A 26,026-nucleotide genomic window follows, 5' to 3' on the forward strand; every position below is an offset into this window, starting at 1 on the left:
ATAAAAGCTGGAGGAAACGGTTATTTGAAGGGACCCTTAGACTGTAAGGTGACTAAGCAGTAACAGTTGTGTCTCCAAAAGCAGAAGGGGCCATATTTTAACATGCTGTCATAAATTCAAATACTTTTTAAGACTAAGCAATGCAGGAGAACACATATTGGATAAAGCTCAAACCTTTAGAATCTAACAAGTGCACTCAAGCTCCAGCATCTATTAAAGTAAATTATCCCCCTCTAAGAAATACAAAATGAGTAAGTGCTTCCCTTCCCCTTCTGTAAAGCTTTCCGGACTCATTACACAATCCAGATAATCAGAAAAGAAAAACAGTTTGCTCAGTTTGACAAGCTAAATTGGCTCATCATCACTGGAAATTGTCATGATGTACATTACCAAGACATCATTAAGGAAACATGAGTAAAACACCTTTTATTCACACTTTACAAAAAAACCCAAAAAAACAAACAGAAAAAAAATAACACTACGCATTAAGTCTACTACAGCAATACTACCAGCATTTCAATGTACTGATTATAAACTGGACATGTTTGGTGTTTTCACAACTAAAACCAAAACAAAATAACCCCAAGAGATCAGGTCCCAGACAAGGATTCAAGATCAAAATTTCTCCTATTGAAATTTTAAAATGTACATTTTACATATCCGAACTGTTTGTAATTTTTCCTTTCACCTTAAAACAGAACGGTTGGAGCACACTTACGTGCTGACTACTTTTCAATAAAATTTTGAATCATTATTACCAATCGACTCTCTTCTATATAAAAATTCATAATATTTAGAAAGTTTTCTCTTAATGCTCAGTGTCCTTTTGCTTCCCTGCCCGCAGCTGAAACAAAAGCTGTTTAAGACCAAGCTCTCTATCTCCTTTTTTTTTTTTTTTTTTTACATTGATTATTCAAGTTGTGTTAGTTTAAGGAGATGATAAATTCTCCCTTTTAGGATACAAATAGACAAGTTAAATTTGTAAGCTGTTATATACTTGGCTTCATGACACAAATGGCACTGAGGGTACACTGTAACTTTAGTCTTGCTTGACACTTTAAAATAAGACTTGGTCACTTTAAAAAAAAATGATCTGAAGAATTGTCTTTGGGACCTGTATTGAAAATGCATTTATTTTACACTGCTTCATCAATAGAAAATGTAGGGTTGGGGTTTTTTTTCTTCAAGGAATTATACTTTCTGAAACTGAGGAACACACTTAAATGAAAGAGAATTCACATGATAGTAATTCTTAGTGGGAAAAACAGCACTGTGCAATGACACTGAAAGAAGCAGTGCATGGGTATTAGAAGCTAGAAACTGTGTACCCATAACCTGAACATGTTCAAAAAGTGTGATATTCAATGCTTCACAAAGGAAAAAAAGATGCCACAGCTTATACAAAAGTATCTTCATAAAATTTTCACAAGTGTTAACATTATTTAAAAAAATAAAAGAGGATGCACAGGATCTCTCTGCATGCACAGGCAGTGCTAGTTGAGAACAAATTTAAGCAGGCACAGTGGAGATAGGACAAGTATTTAAAACAGAAATGAAGAAGCTGTACACAAGTATCCCTAAATTTTACTTCAAAAGTTAGAGATGAGAAAAATATCTGAGTGTATACACATCAGCAATAACTTTCAATCCATACAGGTCTACTTATATTCACTGCTTAGCTTATCTGTTCTGCGAGAACTCTATGCTTTTCTCTTTTTTTTTTTAAATCAGAAATAGACAGAATGTATTTAGTTATCTCTGTAACATTAAGATTTTATAGGTTTGGATTTTAAAAGCAACGTTCTCAATTGAACATAAAAAGTAGTACAAAAGGGCTAACGAAACCCTAACAGTGCAAATCATTAGCAGAGAAAGCCTGTGACAACCTCTTTTACAAGCTGGCCTTTATAACACATGAAAACAGATAAAAATTTAGCCTTAGTTTACAATACAATCATTTTCCAAATCTGATTTTTCTTTTTTTAAAGTACAAAATCTCATAAATCAGGTTTTCTGTTGTTCATATACAATCAATAAAGGCTAAATTCAAATTCTATATTTTACAAACAAGTCTGAAAAAGGAGGGAGTGAAGTACGGAAGAATGTTCTGTGGATGTTCCTACTGGCCTCAAAAAAGTAGTGCTACAGATAACTGTGCAAAGAGAATATACTGTATAACAATTCCCTATTTCAAGGCATGAAAATGTCACGTTGGATAAAAGAAACAGGAAGGTTAATTGTAACGTATTAAAGAAAGGTGCCAATGCACCAATCGCTGTCGAACAGTATACAAAGTATATTGGGCTCAGAATTGTGTCTGTTGATAGCACCTGGCTTTTACTATGTCTTTAGCAAATAATTAGATTTAAGATTATTAAGAAAAAAAATCCCTGTTGGCCATACCTCACTCCTCTATATTCAGATTTTACAATTGTACAAGTTAGATTGAGGTTGCCCTCTAAAATGTACTTGACTACCTCCTGCCAGGGAGATGGATTCCATTTACAGGAGGCAGGAAAGGCAGCAAAAGCTCCAGTTGTGCAAAAAGTGAGAAGTGGTCAGAAGGGATGAGTGGATGTGGACAACCACTTATATTGTTCTCTATTAACCAATGATGATCCAAAGGTCCAAGAATGCCAAGTATGTTTAGCTGAGGTTTAGAGTAGAAGATGTAGTCAATAATACCCTAAAACAAGAGGAGAAATAAAGTTGATTATTAGTATATATTCTTGACTCAAGTTATCCTTCCAAACAAAAGGCGAGCTCAGTATTACGAGTAAGTGAAATGCTACCATTCCTTCTCTATAGCACATCATCAGCTTAGGAGACTTCTTCTTCCTATATCCCATGGGTTGCTCAATATCGATTAGGAAAACAAAAGAAGAGTCCACCCTCTATCACTTCTGCTATGCTTTTGTGGGTTGTAATTTCCAACCTCCTACATAGCTTCAAATCACATTTATCTGACTTTGAAGAGGAAAAGAGCCATCTTTGTTCCCCCTGGGCAACAGGGCACTGAGAGTTTTCCAGGAGCAACATGGATTATTTCCTTGCAGTTGACAGCTTAAGTGCCCCTGTTGTACTATTTCATTTAGCTTGGAGTATTAAAATACAAAATCTTCCTATTCACAGGGAAGGTTAACAGCACCCCAACTCTTGCAAATCTATTACAAGTTACTAACAAGAAAAAGGCAAATTTGATTTCTAGGAGACAGAAGTGTTCGGCACTCTCGTTTGCTATGTTTTAAATATAAACTTGGTGAATTTACTGTTAGCTACCCAAACAGATTAACTTTGTTAAACAATTTCGTACAGTAAATCACATTAGTTAAACTTCAAAATGGAAAACTTTTCCAAAATATCAACCAAGTCCTTACCTTGAAGTCAAATGTGTAATTTGTATAAGGCATTAGACCATTCTCATAGGCACTCTTCAACTTGAAACCATGTGTAATTCTTCCGTTTGTTGTTCCATTTTTTCCATTACAGCTGAAGTTAGTAAGACTTTCATTGTATCTCAGTTCCTTAAAATCTTTGTGGTTTGTTTCCACTCCACCAGTGCTCAAGTACTCAACAACACCTATTAGGAGAGACACACACACACAAGAAGGTATTAACAAGCATTCAGCAAGTAAGAGTGTGTAGGTACTTTGAGTAATATATGCAACTTTATGCTTTATATAAGCAAAACCTTAACAAATATACAATACAGTCAGCAGTAGTTCTTTTAAAATATTGCAAGGCAACGTATATGTATGTCAAGAACAAATGTCACCTAGACCAAAGAGACATGCTTTGATTAGAAAAAACGAGAAGGTTAATAAGGAACAGACTGGGAGGGAAGATGAAAAAAGTGAAGTAAAATTCTATAGATGCTAGGTAGTCAGCTTCCTCCTCTCCTCATCTCTATGTTCAAGTCCTGGCTTTCATTGTTCTTTGGCTAAAATGTTGCCAAGAAAGCCAACTTTTGTAATACCACTTCAAAAAAAGTTAACTTTAAGAGGCTGCAAAGCCATATTGACAAGATTTGTGTCTTGGAAAACTATGATCGTGCCTCTTAATTTCAGAATAGCTGTGTTAAGGTTCTGGAACATAAAAGCAGCAATCTGAAGACACAATCAGACACATCAACTGGCAACTGCAATAGCCACTAGCGATACTTGTCTTCCTGGGACCAAAAAGAATCAGATTTCCAGTACTGCTGAGCAGTAACCGCTCCTATCAACCCTAACAGATGTTAAGAGTTGCCAAGCAGAGGCCAGAAGGAAGGGGGACCAGGAATGGAGATTATTGAACAACTAGCAATAAGAAGGAAGGATGGCTCTTGAGTTCAGCACTTCAGCTGAGTACCTGAGAAAGCCAAGAAGGCGATCACTGAATTTGTTCTTTTCTTGCACTTTATAAAGTTGCCACAAAGTCAAAAAAAAAAAAAAAAAGTTGTATGTCAGTAAAGAGCTCTGAAGAATCCCTTTCTAGTAGGACATGTACTGAATTTTAGAAGTCCTAAAACATTTGAGCTGCAGAAAATGACTGTGGTGGCAACTTTAAAGAGAAGCACCTATCTTCTCACAGTTAAAATTAAGAAAACTCAATTATCAGCAACATACTCATGTTTCCAGTTATTTTTGGGAGATATTCCTGTATTGTAAGATAACAATGAAAATGCTTCTGAAAGACCAGACATAGCTATACTACTGCATAGGCAATAAGGTACCTCCTTCTCTTCCTTCTATTTTCTTACTACCTTTAGAGCTTATGATATCAAACAATGTATTCTCTAAGTTGAAAACTCCTTTAAAAAAGTGAGACCTTAACATTTAAATTGTTACACACTTGAAACAGTCTTAAAAAAAAAAAATAAGAAATAGAACTCTTACCAGAGTCTGGTAGAGAATTGAGATCTGCACACAGTACAAGTGGAATGGTTCCAAGTTCTCCCGAAACACCAGGTTTGAGACTACGAGAAGCTTTATCAATAATGTTCTTTACCTCAGACAGGAACATCATAGTCTGAACCAGCTTCACATCAGAATAATCTGGGTCCCAATGCATATGTGCATTAGCTACAAGAACTAGCTGCTTTTCCATCCCAAGATGTGGCTTTCCAGCTAAAATTTAAAATCAATTATTTACTTTACATGATCAGCAACAGAAAACACTATATTAATTTTTAAACAAGATGTCTAAGGGGAGGAAAAAATAAAATAAGATACCAGTATAACATGAAGAGGGTTAATACCATTTAATTTAAGAGGGTCATACAACTCCTCTTACATCTACTAAGTGTTTTAGTTGATATAAAGCATTAGGAATAATTGTGTTTCACATTCGAGACCATTAACAGACAGACTATCTTGTTACAGGTAACACTTATGTATCTAAGAATACTGTGAATTAACATAAATAACAGGTAATCTTAAGTACAGGCAAACAGTGTCATTCTAAAAAATCACAACAGTTTTCCTCAGGTTGTGATAGTAAACAGGCACTGCTCATATCTTATTAGGCAATGAGCTCTGAATTTTAAGTTATCCACATTATAAGTTACCTCTCTTGCTAGAAGTGCTTCTTAAAAGGCTTGTTTATTAGAATCTGAATTAATAAAATATCATTTGGGTAAATACAACACAGGTTGAGTAGGTACCCACTGCGATACTTATAAAGCCAATTTACATTTCCTAAATTAAGAATGACAGGGCAGAACAAACAGGCTGTATAAGCATGACAGTAGAAGAAAATAACAAGCTAAAATGATGCAGATACATGACCCAGAAACACACAACTAACACCAACTGATTCTTTGATACCTGTACATAACTTTAAGAAAGAAAGAAAGAAAAAAAAAAAAAAAAAAAAAATCACTCAAACTCAAGTCTTTGTATTTTTTAGGTAAAAAGATGTAAGTGGAAAAAAAGTCTTCATCATTTAAGCAATATGACTTTCCCCAAATCCTCTCTGGAAATAAATTTGTCTGAGCATACAATGTGCAAAGTTACATTCATCTGTAGAACCTAGTTTCTCTGGTTTACTATAACAAGTTGATTTTTTCATTTACAAAATACAAACTATTGAAAAATAAACTAAATAGGACTTACATGACATTTCTATCAATTCCTTTCGCAGTTCTAACAATACAGCAACTCCAATGTTATCTTTTGTCATAACTCTGTTCAGCATAGCTTCTGAACCTTCTGAGTTTGCCATAGCTAGTTGATTGAACTCAACAGTATGTTTTTGAACCAAAGTAAATCTGAAAGAGAAACATCGTATATATTTTGTTCAGCAGCCAGATACAAAAGGAAATGTTATAGTTATTTCTCCTTTTAATTAAAGCTCAACCACATTTATGATGTGAAAATCTCAGCCAATCACATAATTTCATAAAATCCTAAGCTCAACTCAAAAGGATGGTTTTTCTAGCAATTTTTAGGTATTTTATACTAACTTAGTTTCAACGGGGCGGGGGAGGGGGGGAGAAAGAGAGAGAAAGAGAGACTGAGACCATAGGAAAGGAGTGCTTGTTTCTAATTCTGCACCAGTTTCTAGTTCCAAGATGCAGGTTTAATAGAGAGGGACTAAATAATTTTTCCGAGCCAAATGGTATCAAACCTGGCACCTGCATTTACTTGTGGACACAAAGGAACGGAAGCAAGATGAGGAAGGGAAATTATGACCCTCATATCCAAACAGTTGCAAGTACAATATGACACAATCAGTAAGTGCTGCAGCTCTTAAATAATGGCTTTTTTTCAGAAGCGAGCAGTGATATTAAGTGCCTTGTCTTTTGCTTTATCAGAAGGCTAATGTATCAAAAAGTCAGTATCATCTGAGGTCTTATTTCAGCAATTTTGGGGATTATCAATTCCTTTACTCAAAAAAAAAAGCAAGAAAATAAGACATTTGCTTCATTTTTCATTATTAACACCTAATGGTTGGGGGACATACACTCAACAATTGAAGTACGATTTAGTGAAATCCTAACCTGCATTGCTCTAACAGAACAAAATTTGAACTTAAACAAAACTTCAAAGTAAAATTTTCTGTTGCTAGTTATGCACAGAATTATTTCTCTCATAGAGACCACTCTTTCTAACGATAGGAACGCTCTATAAGAAACACTGAACGGCTACAAAAAGGGTGACTAATGCCAAACTCTTTTAGCTATAGACTGACCTGAGAAATTATGTGAAAGAGAGCAAGACACAACAGAAGGCTTTGCAAAACACATCACTTACTTTTCTGTTTTGAAAAATATTGCACAACCATCAACATGCTTTCTTTCTTGTTCTGACATTGTCCTAGCTCTAGATTTTGGACTGAAGAATCCATTGTAGCCACGTTCTTTCAATTCTACCAGGAAAAAACTGTAGTACTGTTCCGTTTCAACCTCCTGTAAAGTTATGACAGCACAGCATGAATGTACCATTAGCAAAATACAGAAGACTGATATTATTTAGACTCTTCAGAAGTGTAAATCGCTTTCAAATTAGATTTTTAGGGAAAAAAATGGCAAGAATTAAGTACATCAGAGAATGCAAATTTGAGAGCAATATTCCTATTTTAAGAAAATATAAATGAATTTCTGTAATCCCTAGAGTTATGATTATCTCAAGCCTTTTATTTGAAAATGTGTCAATTGTAGCCCCACATACACACGCAGGCACAAAGACACCCCCACGTACATGCCTTTGATCAGCAGCTGCTGGTTCACATTCCAACTGCGTGGGCTGAAAAGCATTCTTTTGATGTCAAGCAACAAATAATGTTCTAAACACCACTTCTTTTTTCTTTTGTTTTCAGAAGGTTTTGAAAACAGACCATTTACTGTAAATACATTTAATGTGGAGAAACCAGCACATGGGAATAGAAAAGGAAAAGAAAGAATGGTGTATCTTTTACCTGAAGACTTATGATGTCAGCATTGCAGCTTAGGATTTCCTGCATAATGGCTTTTTTTCTGTATTCCCAGTTCAATGCCCAAGATGGACAATAGCCATACAGCTGCCGGGTAGCATATTTATCACAGAGTACGTTGTAACACATGACAGAGAACAAGGCTGCAGAACAACAACTTTACTTACACACTGATATATTTAACAACAACAACAACAAATATATATACACGTTTATGTTCTTCATTTTTGTCTTCTGCAAATTCATCAAGTCATGCTTCATTTGCTTCAACCAAAACACAGCATGTGTATCTATACTAAAAAAAATTTGTTAGTCCTTCTAGGAAGATAAATTACAAGTTTGGACTTATGGCAGCTGTCTTCTAGCATTTAATTAGAAAACAAAATCCAACCCCCCCCTTTATATGGTTAATGCAGTAAATAGGAGACAAATGTACTTTATGCTAAGTGGTGCTCTACTGTGAAAAGCCTAAAACAAGGTAAGTGTATTTCAACACTTCTATTTGCTAGCTATACAAAGGTTTGCAAACTCTTCTAATAGATTATTTAAAATCTACCTTAATTACTACCACCACCAACTGTACCAGATCCATAGGCAGGGTAAGGATCCCTTTGCACAATGAAAAAGTATAGGCAAAATAAAACCCCAAATGTTTCCACCTCAAAAAGCTTACAATTCAGGTGCAAAGACAAGATACATCTACTCTCTGTATTAATTTGGAACAGGAGTGATAATGAGACAGTTTGGGGCAACTTGACAAGTAATTCATCAGCATGGATTTTGGGTTTTATTTTGTTGGGGGTTTTTTGTTTGTTTTTAAAAAGCACTAAGGAATTTGCAGTACGACAATGAGATACTTGGAAGCTTATTGGGAGCTCCTCTCAAACGTGGAGTACAACTCAGGAAAAAGAAACAAGACAGTTTGAAGATTTAGCAAATTGAGGCAACAATCTTGGGCTGATTGGGCGATCAAAGCCCAGCATTTTGAAAACAAAGAGGTGACAGCAAAAGACAAGCTGCATTAATATCATGATCTTTGAAGCAACCGTCTTCATAAAATCAATAGGGGAAAATAATGCATATGAGTCCTGAAAGAGAGGACACTGCAATAACTGAGAAATACACTAAGATTTTTGGTGTGCATGTAAATAGAAAAGGCTATATTTTTAGACAATTCATGCAGAAAAATAAGTAAACAATTAAACATGACCTGAATCCCAACAGCAAGAAAAGTGCTGAGTCAAAGATGATACATTGGCTACTTAAAAGAAAAAAATTCTACATTTTTGGGAAATTATGCTCATGTTCTTCCATTTTTTTATTCTTCAACAAATGTTCAATTAAGCCTGTTATAATTCAACTATGTAACTAATTGTGGACAACAGTTTCATTCCTGTGAGGAGGATGCGAATTAGAAAGAAATGACTTTATAGTAGAAGATGGGCAAATCTGAAACAGATGTTCCAATTGAGATAGAACTACTTCAGCTGCCTGGTCAGCACTGCACAGATGATTGGTTAATTTAAGCATCAAAAAATTTTTCAACAGATAGTAAAGATCCATAGCTTTTACAACAGGGGGGAAAAAAAAAAATAGCGTTACAGTACCTGTTGGTCTTGTACGGTCTGGTTCTTGCAACATAATCCAAGATCTTGGAGGTGGTTGTTCTGTTGAAACTATGGGAACATTTTGAAGTAGAGATACAACAAGTGATAATCACATTTATTTCACACAGCAGAAATAAATGTTTTAAGAATGATCACTTACTTCTTTTTGCAGTACCTGCCAAATTATCAAGCAAATAGTTCAGTAGCCTTCGCGTCCCATCTGGTTCCTGATAAAGGTTCAGAATATCCTGTGTAAGTGGATTTCCTGCAAACAGATTTACAGAAATATTGAATCAAATATACAGAACCATTATGAACTTAGAACTTACATATCAGTGTTTAAAGCTGGCATCTCTGAGAAAAGACACTGCATCTACTATGAACTACTTAGAGGTTTCAGATCTCAGGTCTTCAATCCCACAAAACCCTAGATGTGGGAATAGCTCTAGTGAAGTTAACCACATTCCCTCCTGCGTCTGTCTTCTGATAGACAGCGCCAAGGGCGGTCACTGGATCTAACAGTAGCGAAGAATTGGCATCGTACAACACGCAGGCAGAGCTGACGAGGCCAAACACAGGAGCCACCTCTGCTCGCTTTGCTCGACGCGAGTGAAACCTCCACCATCAGTTTATTTGCCAGTCATATCTGAGTAGAGAGTCTACCATCTGCCAAACGCATAAGCAGACTGTGAAAGTTTTCACGGACAACGCACATTGCAATTATCCAGTTTGAAGGGGGAGAAAAACAGACTTTTGAGACTTAACAGCGTTTAGAGGTGTTGTATCACTCAGTGCTCCTGATTTTGTGATACAAGTTCCCCCGAGGTCAGCAATTTTATAGCTAGAATCCATACAGTTCAGAGAAGAAAAAAAATTGGAAGAAGATTTAAATTGCTGCTTGCATAAACAGCACAGTACCCTGCAGCAGTACAAAGCACATTCCCTTTTTGGTTGGAGTCGAATACCTACAATTAACTGCAGACTATTTCTTAGTTAAAGCAGCACTGTATTCAACCCCTATGCAAGCAATAGAAAGCTTCCGCTCACTCTGCAGAAAGAGAAGCAAGCCTCTTTATATGTGGAGTGCTTCGCCAAACTCATTCTTTTTCTTTTTTTAAATAATCCCTAAATAACAATATTTGTAAGTAGCTACATCTAGGATTGCTATTCAGTAACGTTTTACGAACTAGCAGTCTACAGCCATTACATCTCAGAAGCGACATCATTAAACAAAGCACAGATACCAAGAAAAAGTAGTAATACCTTTCAGACCCAAAGTCTGTAACTGGAACAGTTTTCCCAGCTCAAAAGGTAAAACTCGTAACAGGTTGTTATTTAAATGTAGTTCCCTGTAGACAGAGCAAGAATCATATAGGGCTGAAAACAGACCAACATTTGCCTTCAGCAGTATAATACAAGAAGTTTAACTGAAAGAGAACAATACTAGCAAACCACAATATTGAAAAACTCAAAGACTAAACAGCAATAGTTAGGGAAATCCTGTACTCACACACACAGAGACAAAATAAATTACGTTGAAGTACAGAAGAAAGTAGCTGTTTGGTGAGTCCATCTTAAAAAGTCAGAAATTTTGTAAACATTAGCAAAATTAAATACTTTAATAACCACAAGTGATGAAGCAGTAACAGCTCTCACAAACCAGACCATGAAACAGTTCGGCTATGATAAAAGCCAAATAAAGGGAAATTATATCCCAGAAAACAAATAAGCAAAAAATCCAGGATCATGGCAGTACGACTAGAGCTGTGACATTACTGTGTAATAGTCATTTACCATAGTAATTTTCTGTTGGTTTTTTTTTTTTCCATAATTTCAGCATTAAGAAAAATACATGCTTTTTAACTTACAAAAATAATATGCAGACAGGAACAGAATTCATGTCCTGAATTCTGATAGCCCAATGAACTGGGCAGAGAAAATGGACTTGTTAGGAGCTTTTCACTTTCTTAAACGCATTCCCATCTAAGTAGTGAAGACTTTCCTCACCATATTCAATATAAAGTTGCTACTTCAAAGCATTTACAACTTGGGTGCCTAGAGACTTGAGAAGTATTTTGGGGCAACAAAAAAGGGAAAAAGGAAAAAGTGGGGGGGGGGGGGGGGGGGGGGGGGGGGGGGGGGGGGGGGGGGGAGAAAAAAAAAGGAAGCCTGGATGCCAAGAGTTACCTTAGCTCTTTTAGATTTCTACAAGACAGCATTTGAAGCAGACACACACAACTCTTCTTCTAGCCTTGCATTTCAAAAGTAAACTCTGCCTGGACCTTCCCTAACACGGACTTCCTGAGAAATTCTCTCCATTTCACTGTGTATTTAGAAACCTTGGTAAAAGTGAAGTGGCTTGTTTTAGAGACACTCTGGGGTATGTAATAGTGGAAGAAGATATGGGAGGGGACTTTCTTTTTATTTCACTGGGTTATCTAGAAATGCCAAGTCAATTGCCAGACTACAGCACACCTAGCCAACTGGGTTTTTTTGTTTTGTTTTTTTCCAATATAAAATCCCATAGACAAGAGCACATATTTTAGAGAGAAACTCAGAAGCTCACTGTGTCATTCTAGGGTTTCTAAGTATGAATGAGGCACATGGCAGGTAGAAAAGAGGATGGGGGGGTTTAAAACAAACAAACAAACATCCATCTCCACTAGTTCTGAGCACTTCCATAGACATTTGAGATTTAAATCGCTATTATTTTTAGGGATGATATTCTATATGACATTATAAAGCTACTAGTTTATTCTTTAGGAAGCTACTTTTTCCTCTGAGAGTTTTTCAAAGCACTGCTGAAGTCTAAAAAAAAAGTTATGTATAAATTACAAAAAAATATACTAACTTCTTCTAGAGGAAAAACACCAAGCTGGAAGAATGGCACAATAGTAGTTATCATTACACTTTCTCTCTTGGATGAAAGAATTATTTTCTTTAATGATTCTTGCCTCCATGGAACCCGCCCTCTCTACACAGCAAAGGGGATCACAGCAAATCCCACTAGTTCTTTCAAGCATATCAAGAGAATCTGTTTTACAGCTGAGCTTTCCAAGGTAACATGTTACAGTGTTTATTTTTTCTCCTCTTTCCGCAAAGATCAGAAATCTTACTGCTCTCTCTGACACCTCTTTCTTCAAGTACCTGCAGTAAAAAGGGAGATGCAAGGAGCCTTAGGCGAGCTTTGCCGTACAGACCAAACCCAGAGTTCCAGAGGTGGGAGCTGGAAGACCTGTTATCAATTCTCAAGTGTAAGAGCATAAATGATTTCTGTGGCTCAGGATATCAGCAATACCCAGTGTTGAATTACTGTTAGTTTGAACAACTTCCCAGAAGCTATGGAAGTGTCTGCAGTAAGAGCCAGCCTGAAACAGAAAACTCCAGCACAGCTGAGACCTGCAGAGTGCTATCACGTAGGATGCACTTATGGGTTTTTCTTCACTTTCACCCCAGTGAAAAGAAATCATGGATCAGCTGCAATTACTGAGGACAGAGAGAGCGGAGTGGATTAATGCACTAGCTTTTCACGTCTAGAGATCTGGATTCAAGTGTTATGTTTAGGTCATAAATAGAAAAGTAGTGTGATCCTAGACCTTAGCGACACATTTCACATTCACAAGATTTAGCCTTCTCTACTCAGAAGAGACTTAGGACTTGGAAGAGCTGAAGCTTTGTAGCACCAGCCAGAATAAACTGGGAAAAGTGTTGGGAAGGAGGCATAATATCTTTTGACACTACTGATGACTACACACTGCTAAACTAACTCCATGTCATGAGTATTATGTTTACAACAATATTTTAAAAGGAAAAAGACTGATGAAAACAAAAGGATGCTAATGAATTACAAAGATGAATTTGAGAATATTCCAATAAATTTAGGATTGCTAGCTCACAATACCTGAGGAGTGGATAAAGGAGGGAAGAAACCAATAAAGGAGGGAAGAAACCTGTTACTAATAATTGCTTTTAACTGAAATAGTAATGCAAAGCTTTCTTCAGAAGAAACTACTGCACAGCTGAAAAGAACTATACAACACATTATAAAACAGAGCTGCCAATTATGCTCTAAAAAGCAAGGTCCCTTTGCTCAGCCTCCAAGGTTGAGACTTCAACTGCTTTGGAATTTGAGCTTTTAGTACCAATTTAATCAGCTAGTTTAATCCTCCCCAACAGAGTGGACTTTTCTAAAGTAGAAGAAAATGCAATGACTGATACTTCTATGTGCAAACTTGCTTTGCTTCCAGTTTCATTAGAGCTGTGCTGGCAGTCCATTTCTCTATTGTCTTCTTTACTTCTAATAACATTCTTGTTACTTTTAGACTCAGTGTTTTCTGGATTTGAGAAAGCTGTCCATAAAGGTCTTCAAAATTAAAAGCAATGAAGGCAATTACTGGTAACTGTCTAATAAACCTAAGATAAGGCTCTTGCTTTGGGTCAAGGGCAAAAGAACATTGCCTGTAAATATTTACTCTTATATAAATGATTTATATATTTACATAACAGCATTTTTACAAAGTGAAATGCTGCAGCCTTAATTATAATCTGAATAGGCATCACTATTCATGTTTCACTTCCAAAAGGAGGTATCATTCCATGCAAACTTTGCACACCTTGGCACTGTAAAATTGGGGGGAGGTGGGGGGAGAAGTGCATTTGGAACATTTTTTTTCTGCTCCCCAGTTTGCACAGGAATGCAGTTACATGATAGCAAAGGTGGGAAGGAGATGGTATTAGACAAGTTGCAGTTGTTATAAAATATATAGAATAAGAACTATTGTTAAGAATAATTACTAAAGATGAATAAAGAGCAAAAAACTGTAGTTAGCATGATTATGAATGTTTAATCTGACCTTTTCCCTACCTTACTATGAGTTGAAAGCAATTTTTTTTGTGCATCGCTATTTCTTAGAGAAAAACGCCACATAAAGATTTGTAAAAGAGTCTGGAAAGAGATGCATAACAGAGGAAACCTGACTTGGAAAAATATTAAATGAGTGACTGCCATCAAACTGAGCACTTCTGAAGCTCATTCTGTACTGTCATACATTGGAACAGGAGATCACAGAAAAGCAAGCATTGCTACAGCTGCACAGACCATACCAATTATTCAGGGAGACAGGTAAAAAGACGTGAGGAAGGGGGAATTTACTTATGCTTTTCGCTTACTAAAATGTAAAAACTACGGCGAAATTTAAACTGTTGCTACAAAGATAGCAAGAGAACAATTTTAACTCCTGTTAAAATTTACATACCTGAGTGACACCATGTTTCCGAGCTCTGCTGGTAAACTGCGAATTTTATTAGATGACAGGTCCAGATATACCAGATTGTGAAGCTTGGCAATGTCTGAAGGAATACGGGATAAGGAATTGTCACTGAGATGCAAAGCTGTCAAATGGGTCAGTGTCCACAATGATGAACTTAAGCTTCTCACTTTCCCTGTGGAAGGAAGGTACAAAAGAAAATAGAACATTTAAAAATATATAGGTTTAGCAATAATTACACATTTTGTAAGTGGGGGGGGGGGGGCAGCTTGAGGGGGAGTTTTCTTTGGTTTTTGTTGTGTTTTTCTATTATTATTATTTTATTCAATGAAAATGCCATTAATCACTGATTCTATAGATCAAAAAAATGCAGCAATGCACGAGGTGTTGCCAGGGATGCTTAGATTGTTTTTTTTCAATCCATACTTAAGGTTTAAACATCTGTCTTTCAAGTTCCATACAAAACAATACATATTTACTAACTGACCATGAATTCAATAATTAACAGAGATGTAAGAAATAGATTTTTTTCAATTATAGTTTATGTTCGAGATGAAAGATGCTTCTTCAGTTTGCCCCTTATTTCTGTGCAACATCCTTCAAACCAAAAATCTTTATTCTATGGCATTATTCCAGCCAAGAACAGATAGAAGGACTATATTTAGGGTGACTAAGATGCTTAGTTGAGAACATGGATTTCCATCTGGCATTCAACTAAAAGCTGCATAAACTATTGCCAGATATTTAAAAAAAACGGTATGATTTTTGTATAAACTGAAGGGTGGAAACATGGATTTGTGTGACAGAATCAAGATTTTCACATTGCCGCATGCAAGGAATGTGAGATATCATCAGAAGGTCTCAAAACATTTCTTCCTTCCAAGATTTCCCCGCCCCCCCAGGAGTGGATCCTTTTTCATTTACAGAAGTCATCACACTGTACCAAAAGCATTAGAAGAAGAGTACCAACACCAGTGAGTCCAAGGCAAAAAGTTACTTGCAACAGCCTTTAAAAACCCCACCATGACTCACCAATATTAAGAACGGTCTGGTTAATATTATACCGACGTACACACTTTATAATTCCTTTCCTTAAATGATTTTCTCCTGCCCGCCCCCCCCCCCAAAAAAGCAGCCATATTTAGTGCCTGGGGAAAGCTACACTGATACATGTGTATCTGGGACTCAGCCCCTGGTAACAAAAGGTTTAATACAAGTATCATTTTCAGTGAGCTATAAGAAAGTGAGTGGCATAAAAAAGCCTGCAGTGAAAAAATTCAGTGATTTAAACGAGAGCAGTTAAAACATTTGTGGCTTTCTGTATTAGATAACCAAGTATTTTGCAAGGAAAAGACAGTGTGAACATTAATAAAACAAAAATATCATCACATTTTACTTTGCAAGGCAAATGCATACAGTTCTTAAAGGATTCATGCCAGTGTAATGCTCATTAAGAAATCTTTTGAAAGGTTTTAAATACAAACCAATAGTTCTTTGCACTTTTTAAATTGAATTAACATCTCTTCCCCCCTCCAATGCAAACAGGTGACTGTGATCAAAGAAACCCTTGTAGCTGAAAGGATTTCCACTCAACATCACTGATCCATCCTCTTTACTACCTGCACCTCTCTTGGCTGGAATCAGTCCATAGTGAGATTACCAGGCATGAAATGAAAGAACCATCACTTAATGCATCTCCTATGCAGGGGCAGAAGATGTCCAAGTGGATATGAAAGCCTAATGCTGATATATAATGCTGATTCCTGAAGCAGCATTTAACTAGGTTTCTGCATCTGTAACCTTCAAGTAAAGAATGCTATTCACATGTTAAGGCATGTGGCACTTGAAGCAAGACACAGATTCAATGATCTGGATGGAAAGACTCTTCACAATTCAAAGAACTCTATTTGTATTCCTCCTTCCATAAATTTCTCTATCGGACAGTCATTTAGAAATACCACATGGCAATTTTTGCAGTCTCTTAAAGAACCTCCATATTTAAGCAAAATTTCAGCCTAAATTTACAACATCAAAAAATGATTTTTAAATTCTTAAAATATTTGCTTGAATGTCCTTGTAAACACACTTTATGTAGCAAAATCAGAAGTTACTCTAAAAATCAAGAGAGACTGGTGTCCCACACCAGTTGGAATTCATGTTTACGAATTCTGAGCATTATCTTATTTTCAAGAAAAGATCCAAAAGTCAAACAGTATCTCAAAGCTAGCACAGTTCTTGGAGGGGTTTTTTTAGAAATTTTTTTTTTTTTTTAAAATCTCAAGAACAGAGCAAAGATTTACAACTGCTTTTAAACTGAAAACTTCTACTTCAATAGAAACTATACTGTCATGGACCAATACAGCATTGTTGTTACATTACTTGAAGTAACAGCATATGTCTATATATCAACCCCAACTTCACCCTTTTCTCTTTGACAGATTAGATCTTAAATCCATGCTCCCACCCACCTCATCTTCTTAAAACACAAAGAGCTCACATCCATATCCTCATCTTCCCAACTTTCCTACATGTTAAGATTCCCAACCTGCCTCAACTTACCTCTCCTGCAGCTCCCTACACTACTCCAACCCAACCTCTTCCCTCGACACACCAAGGGGCTGGCAGCTGCTATGCTGGTGTGCTGCCTCACTTCAAAGTAGGTAACTCCACTCCAGACTTCTTGTCCAAGCCCATACTACGTAAGCTACTCTTAACTTGCAATGAGTTCATAACGCAGGACCATTCCTCAGTTTCTTACCACTTATTTCCAACTCTGCCCAGTGTGATTTCTTTCCATTGGCTGCTTCCTCTGAGGACATAATTGTGTACATCCTCCGTGGATCAGGTGGATCGTACTTTTCCTTGGGCATTCCTGTTGAGACAAAAAGACAAATAATTAATTAAGATATTATATACTGAGAATTCTTTAAAAGGTAATTTCCATTTCAGTTAAATTTCGTATTGGATGTTCGCTCCAATACTTTTCAAAACTTCACATAAAGATAACCCGTGCCCATGTACAAACTTCACTGAGTGGGAAAGACTGCTATAAAATAGAAGAACACAGAGTCTTGATGCTCCTAGAATGGCAGACGACAGCCTAACCCCCCACCCAATAATTAACAAAATCCGTAAACCAACATAAACATTGTGCCCTGCCACCTTTCATGGGTATGCCACTGTGTCCTTCCAAATCAATCCATCCTACTGCAGGCTCTTGCTTCTTCAACAATGAAACTTCAAAAAGTGATGATCACCACCACCGGATTCTCCCTCATACAAACTATAAAGAAAACATTTGCCAGTAACCTTGACTATCTGTCAGTTCCAGGTTTACTGCAATTCTCAACTCTTCACACAATTCAGCATCCAAGAAAAGAATTAAAGTTTCAAAAAGATCCGTGATTCTTCAAGTCTGCAAAATGATAGCTTTTACTCCAACCCTTATCCTACTCTTTTCAACCTGAAAATATTCTACCTGAGGTAGACATTTCTATCACTTTCTTCAGTCAGGTGTTTAACACTGAAATCTAACTCCATTTCTCTCACTCTCTTTCATGTCATTCCTGATAACTTTACCGGAAACATTTTTAAATTTCTTATCTCTTTTCACCATACCCAATCATGGGCCATGAGCGAGAAGTGGCAAAAATTCCTCTCCAAAAAACCTCCTTCCTCTCAAAAAAACCCTCCTTCCAGCTTTCCTATACATCAACATACTTGTGCTGTCTCACCACAAAGAGGAGGAAGAAAAAAAAAAAAAAAAAAAAAGGCATTCCTGGCTCCATACTACAGCCCTGTGCCATAACCCTCCCTGGACCATTAGCTAGCTCTCCTCTGTACCAGGAGAAATACTTTTGGGTTTTAGTAAGTTTAAGGGGAAAACCAGCTTACATATTTTTTAAATAAATAAATCAATACTATATTAATTTACACAGTTCCATGTTTTCAAGTTACACAGGACCTCCAATATAAATTGCATTTATCACAAATAGGAATAATGCTTTTACATGGCCCTACATATATCTAAGAGCTTTTACAGCAAAGATTTCACCATCTTAAGCTGCCACATCCAAATACATACAGAAAGGCACAAGCAACAAGCTATAAAATTATTTATACGAAATAGAGAAATTAAACAATGCTGGCTCAAATCACATTTACAAACACATTACAAGCAATATTATGCAATTATCAAGCAAAATACATCTCAGCAATATTATAATACTACCCAAAACCACTCAATAAAGAAGAAGCTATACTGGTCAAAATCATGAGCACACCTACCTACCAGGTCTTTTAAGGCTTTCTAATTTTTGCATATCCCTGGACAAAGTGAATACATCAGAAAAGTGTTGTAATTATGTAGAGAATAAACAAGGAACAACTGTTAGTAAATTAGACTATCAACCAGACTTATTATCTGTTTATTGAATTTACTAGAAAATGTTTACTCTGCATGTTAAAAAAACAACAGAACCCCCCCCCAAACTTTCAGCTAATTATGCACCTTAATTAAAATAAAGCTTTCAGGCACCACATGCTTACTTTAATACAACAGCTCTTTTACTAATTCACACTCCTCCCTTCCTTTCCCACTCCCACTACTGGTCAAAAACAGATTTCTGCAGTGAAAAGAAATTCCCCTTTAAAAAGTGAATTGTGGGTAACAGGATGAGATTATAAATAGCAGCTGGGTGGAGCCCCTTAAAGAATGAAGATGCTTGAGCACCCAGGGTACTGGAATCACCAAGTGTACCACTTTCTTCTTCAAACTAAGCTAATTAAAGGAGATAAGACTGGATTATAACCACCAGAAAGGTAAAAGCATAACTTCACCCTGCAATAACTATGCAACTAGTGCAATAATATTTAGCAAAGTAATGTATAGAGCACCTCTTCTGAAATTGCTACATGTAATTATATATAATTCACAAAGACCAATGCCATATAGGAATGCTCTAGTTTCTCAGGAAACATTTACCTTCCTTGGTCATTTGATGCCTTCTCTTCCTGCAGCTCCCTGAATTAATAAATATGTTCCAATTTTTCAAGAAATGAAGCAGGTATACTAGAGACAGAAATCTCATTCAGTACAGAAACATGAATGTTCCCAAGAGCACACTCAATCACATGCACTAATTAACAGCCTTGCTGGTACCAGCAGCATATCGCTCCTCGCTACCAGAAGAGGATGACATACTTTTCCAGTGGGTTTTGTTAATGTGCGCTAAAACAATTAGAGATTTAAGAATTGGAGGTTTTAGAACTGGATCCTGATGACCCCACGCTCCCGGTCCATCCATGGCACTACTCTCCCTCTCATTAAAGTTCCCGCTCTTGACGGTTTTCCCTTTCTCACTGCTGCATTTCACAGTGGACGATTCCCTGCTGTCTAGGATTACCAGGAGCAAAAAAAGCAGCAAATGCTTGAGAGCCTCCTGGCTGAAGGAGCTGCTGCTGACCGACAGCATCACTGATATCGGCCACACCAGAACACCAAGGACACTGTCACACCAAGTGTTAGCGCATCTTTATCCATCACGCAGAGCTCAAGATTTCTCAGGATCTGACAGCAAGGCTAAATTTGGGTCATATTGCACAAGACATCATAAAACACGAGTGCAATACCTTGAATTGCATTTCAAAAATTCACAGCATGGAGTAGTTCAAGAAAATCAGCCTCTTTTACAAATCACTGTCTCTCCTCCTTTCTCCACCTCCCCAAATCCAAATTTAAAGCCTGCTGAGCTGCTACAGTTAAACGTAAAAGCCGAGGTAAACGTCAGATTAAGTGACACAGTTTTGTCAGACTAAAGCAATTTTTAGTAAGACCCATAAAATGGTGTTGAACAACCTCAGAGCCATTGATAACTGCAGCTTTAAACTATCATGACGGTCATTTTCGAAAGAGCTTATACCACCTGTAATTTTCAGTTGCACCAACACAGACGGTGGAAAGTACCACTGAACATTAGGCTGTTATCACATACAGCTAGTTAGTTCATAAAGGAGAAAATCTTTATTAACAAAGATATGACATGGATGCCTGGAACACACCCCAGACTATATAAATTTAATGAAGAGGACATTTAAATATGTTTGAATGCAAATGAAATTGTTTACTATCTTGTACCAGGTTATTAAAATTGTTCTTTAAATAGTTGTAAAAACAGAAGAGCTTGAGAGTTCAAGAGGAGTGTGGCCGCCCATTCCCATCCCAGTTACTCAGTCCCAACACAGAATTAACACCCCTTACTCTAAAGAAACTGAGCTAAACGAGGCCGATGACATCAACAGTGCCAAGGGTCTGACACAGGGAATTAGATCTCGAGTCTTCAGTGCAGACACAGTTTTAAGCCCTTGTTTGCACAGAGGGTACTGAGAGAAAGGCAGTAGGACAGGGCAATGGAGAGCAGGGGCAGACAAGACCCTTCAGGGAAAGATGCAGGGCAAGGATGATGAGGATCAGAAAGAGAAGACGAAAAAAACCGAAGGTTGTAAAGTCAAGGGAGGGCGACCTGTTAGAAGAGCTGACAAAGTTGGCTAATACAGCAGGTGGATGATGGAGCATTGGCTCCGGCTTCACTCAGGAACAGACCACTAGAGACAGAGCCAAATGTTCACAGGTTGAGGTGCACCTGTACCGATGGCTGCCTGTCTCTCCAGATTAAAGCAATGAGTGCAGTCAGGTGATGAACAGCCAGGCTAGGCGTTGTTTCAGAGAACTGTCCTGGACAAGAGATGGTGTGATTACCAGCAGCCATGCGAGTGGGTGTGCCGCGCTACAAAACAGCTGCTGCTCCGCTCCTGAGGAGCGCTTACAGCCGCAGCACCAGTGCCATTAAGGGTATGGTGTCCGGAGGAGTCGGTGGCCTAGAAAAGAAGGCGCTGCCTGAAGGCCAAGCTGTTTTAGCTACGCTGCTAGCTGCAGAAGAATGAAGAGAGTTCAGACCATTGCCTGACAAGACTTTTGAAATGGTAAGTCTCCTAGGCAATAGGTGTGTGTAAAGTGGAAGCTGGACTATGAGGTAGTTAATGCTTCAGGTGACTATGTAAACTACCCATAAATAATGCCTCTAAAATGGAGAAATGATAGTCTGGGGAAACTGCTTTGAGTGACAGGGCAGGAAAGATAATGACTTTTTTCCTGTCCTTCCCTTCTGTCACTTTTATGAAACTGGAAGATGGTGAGGAGGATTTAATCAAAATAGGTAGGTGAGCAGTTGTTTTGAGAGCGAGCAGTAAGTAGTAAGTTTTTTTTAAAAAAAAAAACACGAACAGAAAATACTACAGCAGTTCTTCATTTCCTGAAATGCTTTCTGTAATACCACAGATAAACTAACTCTATTTCAAAACTAAATGTATTAGACAACTCCTGTAGGCCAAGTACCATCAACTCTTCACAGTATTAGCTTTACTATAAATGTAGATATCAAGTTTGCCCCAAAAACTCTCCTAGAAACATTCTTCCATATCAAAATTTAAATTAGGCAAAGAAAACTTGAATTCTAAAACTTTGTAGAAAACAATGAACAAGTGAGAGCAGCATGGCTTAGCATTCAGACACAACTTTATCTGATCTAATCAACTATTGTGAAATAACTATTTCAACACTTACTAAGCAGCATCTACAAATCCCATTTACAAATAAGCGAGTAACTTTAGAAATAGCTCAAGTTCACTATACTGAAGCATTACAACTCTACTTCTGAAACTTCTTAACACATGTTGATGACTTCTTTTGACTTCCCCCCTGCCCCTTTACTTGATATTACTTATCACTAACAAACTGATGTAGATCAGCAGACAGCCAGGAGGGGGAAGTAAACAAAGTAGCACCACACCTGATCAAGTGCAGAGTTACTCAAACTTATTGCTACTTTAATTAAAAACAGTGAATAAACTATACAAATCTAGATCTAACAAAGTTAGAAGTAACAAGATAATTGAAGTGTATTTTCCACTTATTGATGCAGTACAGTATTACTTGCCAAATAAATTACTTCTGCACTGCTGAAAAGTAGCAGGATAGAAAGCAATTTACAGTACTTCCTATTAATTATAAACCATTAAGTTGCTCAAAGATTTCATAAGAAAATGATAGCACATGTGAGAGACTTTTTTTTTTCTTTTCTTTCTGTCTCCAAACCCTAATACTGGAAGCTCATCCCAGACCATTCATTTGTAACCTTATGCCTTTAAACTTGAAGCTCTTTTCCACACAATCCAAAGTTTCATTTGAAAATGGGTTCCAATGACTTCCCGGCAAATATAAGCATTTCTTAAATTAACTGATAGGTTTTGAATTCAAAGTTAATTTAGGATCCTCCTCACCGTCCCACATCAGCCACTTGCACTGTGGTTTTATGACACGTGAAGCAGAACTAAGCTGGTCCTGCTGCAGTTCCTTCCTCCCTGGGACCGTGTATTTCCACTTCACTCTTGCATCAGCACTGACTTTTATCCGATAACAAGAGGAGCTGGTGAAGAGAATTAAACTGGCTGAAGGGAAGGAGGAAAAAAAAAAAAATACCTGAGGGAGCCTAGCTACCTGTATTATTATTCTTGTATAGCAGTAATGTACTTGTGGATTTGCAGCACAGCTGTTTACGGGACTGAAATCAGGACAACAACATAATTGTCTTTCTGGCCACGCATACCCGAAATCTCTTCTTGCACAGCAGGAAGCAAAAATCTTCCTGCTGTGCAAGAACCTGCAAAAACCTTCATCCATGCATTAGTTAAATAGTAACACTGAACAAAGTCTGAACTCCTAACCGAAGTCAAAGTACACTGCTTTTTAGATAACTTAAAGCTGTAGCAGTTCTAGCAACGTATAGGCTAATCAGAAATGCCAACCTGTATCTAAAGGGTTAATCTCTACTGTTGAGCTTTATTAGAATGAACAGAAATTACTGCTTTAAACTCCAAACAGTGACCCTCTTCAAAGGGAGCAGAAGTACATCTAAAAGATAACTACTATGGTTTGGAAAAAATTCTTTAAGGTAATTTCATAGTGTTGTATTTCACAGATCCACTACCCATTCTTTAAACAAGTGTTTTTCCAAAATGAATCAAGCTTACTGGTTTCACCTTCCTGTCACTGGTGGCACTTTACTTAGCAAGTTACAAATTTCTATGGGAACTTAACTACGTTTCAGCTTAAAGTACAGGCAAATGAAGCAACAACCCTGCGTAAACAGATGCTGTCCCTGGCCAGGATGACAAGGTGCAACATCTGTCTTCTCCTCACAGAAAAGCAACAGAAGCTTCAACAGCCTTATGATAAAGGTTGGTCCCTACAGCGTTTACACACTTGAATTGATGAGTTGAGTCAATGACTGTATTCATCCTCAGTCTATACCATGCATGGGCAACAAACCAGACAGTGATCTTAATAGTGAAAAATGATGGAAAAAATATTCATAGGCAAGATAACACAACGAGGAAAGGAAGCAAGCAAGTATCCAACGCATCCCAGCTAAACCTCAAGTGTCATGTGAAGTAAATTTAATGTACTTCAGCTAAACTCCTATTTAAAATTATTTGGGACCACACTGTGCCCCCCGCCCCCCCCCCCGAAACATAAAACTAGATAATTAAATGGTTTTTCTGTATGCCTGATACTGTTCCTACAAAGGCTTCTAAATTTCATGTCAGTCTTATTTCTATCAATGCCTCATTCAGAACATATTAAATTGGAACTCTGTTTTTTTAAAAATAAATCTTAACACACACCTACAGTTTTGGATTTCCCAACTACTAGCAGGTATACACCATACTATGGAGGAATACTTGCATCCTGCTATGAAATATTGTTTCTGGTTATATTTTGCTACAATACACAACTGTGCAAGTAGATAAATCAAAGTTCAGAACTGCAGGTGTAAGCCACCACCTAAAAGAAAAAGAAGTGAAAGAATTAAAGCTTCCTCAAATTACAGGAATCCATACTAAAGCACATTAGAACTAAGAGTACAAATATTTTGATGCTGAATAAACAGAAATTTGAGGACTTGCCTATCTATTGAAATACAACCTGAAATTTAACTTGGCAGGAGTGAACAAGATTGCTCTATTGAAATTGAAAGAAAACATCAGTGTTGCAAGAAAACACAGACTTTTTTTTTTCCCCACTAGTATGCTACTTTTAGGTAAATATCAAGTCTGTTGTGTCAACACCTATTATTTGTTGACTAGTGCAAACACTCTTGGCATTTTATTTAAAAAAGGCTGTTCAAGTAATTTTTTTTTTTACAATAAGTATACAGTATTGAAAAAATAAAGACTAGGAAAAATCCGATTGGGAAATTAGCTAAAGGGTAACACCTGAATTTTTCAGAATACATGCTATGAATTAAAAATTTCCTTTTACCCAGTGTGGGGAGGGATGGCACGTAACAGCTGTGTGCACAGGCAGAACTGGAGCAGCACAAGGATGACTCCTGAAACGTTCCCCACCCCCAAGAGACTCAACTACAATGTGTGGGAAAGTGTCAAGATCCCTTTAACCCAATTTATAGCTGAATGTTGGAATAATCTAAATTAAAAAAATAAAAATGCTGTTGAGTCAACACAAAGTCAATTGATTCATTCCAAGTGCTTTTTCACTTGGTACGATCACATTTTAGTGGCTGTTAGCATATTAAGATTTAATGGCTTCATCAGGGACGTAATGCTTCTTCATCATATTTTGAGGACTTCTAAAACTAGAATTTTACGTGACTGCCAATACAAAACCACAAGTTACTCTTCCTCTTTTTCAGACTTAGATAATGCAGTGGGATGTGAACATGCACTACAACTATGTAATAATAAATACAAGATACTGATTAAGTCAATGCACATTAGTTCATGTGAGTATATCTGGAATATGACTAATCAGATGAGTTATCTGATTATGCATATGTAAGTTCTACTACAGAAAACTCAGAAGTTGACAAATGCTTTAATATTCTTTAAAAAAAAAAAAAATCTATAAAGCTGTAAAAGTTCTGCAAAACCCTTAATCTAGCTGAAGCTGACTAAAACGAGACATAACCCTCCTGAAAGTTAAGAAAAGCAAAGCGTCCCAGTTCAGATCAACTAGGCCACAAATGTCTAAGGATGTATTTGCTGTTTTCAAATCAGGAAGACTTGATTAGACTATAGAGCTATACAGCACCGACTAGATCAGGCTTTAAATTTTGTTGAGTCCAAAAATCAGTCAATTCATATTTTTAAGAAGATCATATT

The 26,026-nt window shown here is 37.0% G+C and overlaps 1 protein-coding gene across 2 annotated transcripts; it reads right to left on the minus strand.

Annotated features, from left to right (window-relative positions):
* Window positions 1-903: 903 nt before the first annotated feature.
* Window positions 904-19,385, minus strand: CNOT6 (CCR4-NOT transcription complex subunit 6). Of its 2 annotated transcripts, none has more exons than XM_050905228.1 (12): window positions 19,337-19,385; window positions 17,547-17,660; window positions 14,777-14,963; window positions 10,785-10,870; window positions 9,697-9,786; window positions 9,522-9,590; window positions 7,900-8,057; window positions 7,236-7,390; window positions 6,096-6,250; window positions 4,878-5,108; window positions 3,378-3,580; window positions 904-2,686 (listed from the first exon to the last, which is right to left on the minus strand). In XM_050905228.1, the coding sequence occupies exons 2-12, from the start codon at window positions 17,656-17,658 to the stop codon at window positions 2,474-2,476; spliced, it is 1,659 nt and encodes a 552-aa protein (XP_050761185.1). In that variant the 5' UTR covers window positions 17,659-17,660; window positions 19,337-19,385; the 3' UTR covers window positions 904-2,473. The 2 variants fall into 2 exon arrangements, with proteins under 2 accessions (XP_050761185.1, XP_050761184.1); XM_050905227.1 differs by having other exon boundaries at window positions 9,682-9,786.
* Between the last annotated feature and the right edge of the window lie 6,641 nt (window positions 19,386-26,026).

This window comes from Gymnogyps californianus, chromosome 14, assembly GCF_018139145.2.
Source record: "Gymnogyps californianus isolate 813 chromosome 14, ASM1813914v2, whole genome shotgun sequence".
NCBI lineage: Eukaryota > Metazoa > Chordata > Aves > Accipitriformes > Cathartidae > Gymnogyps > Gymnogyps californianus.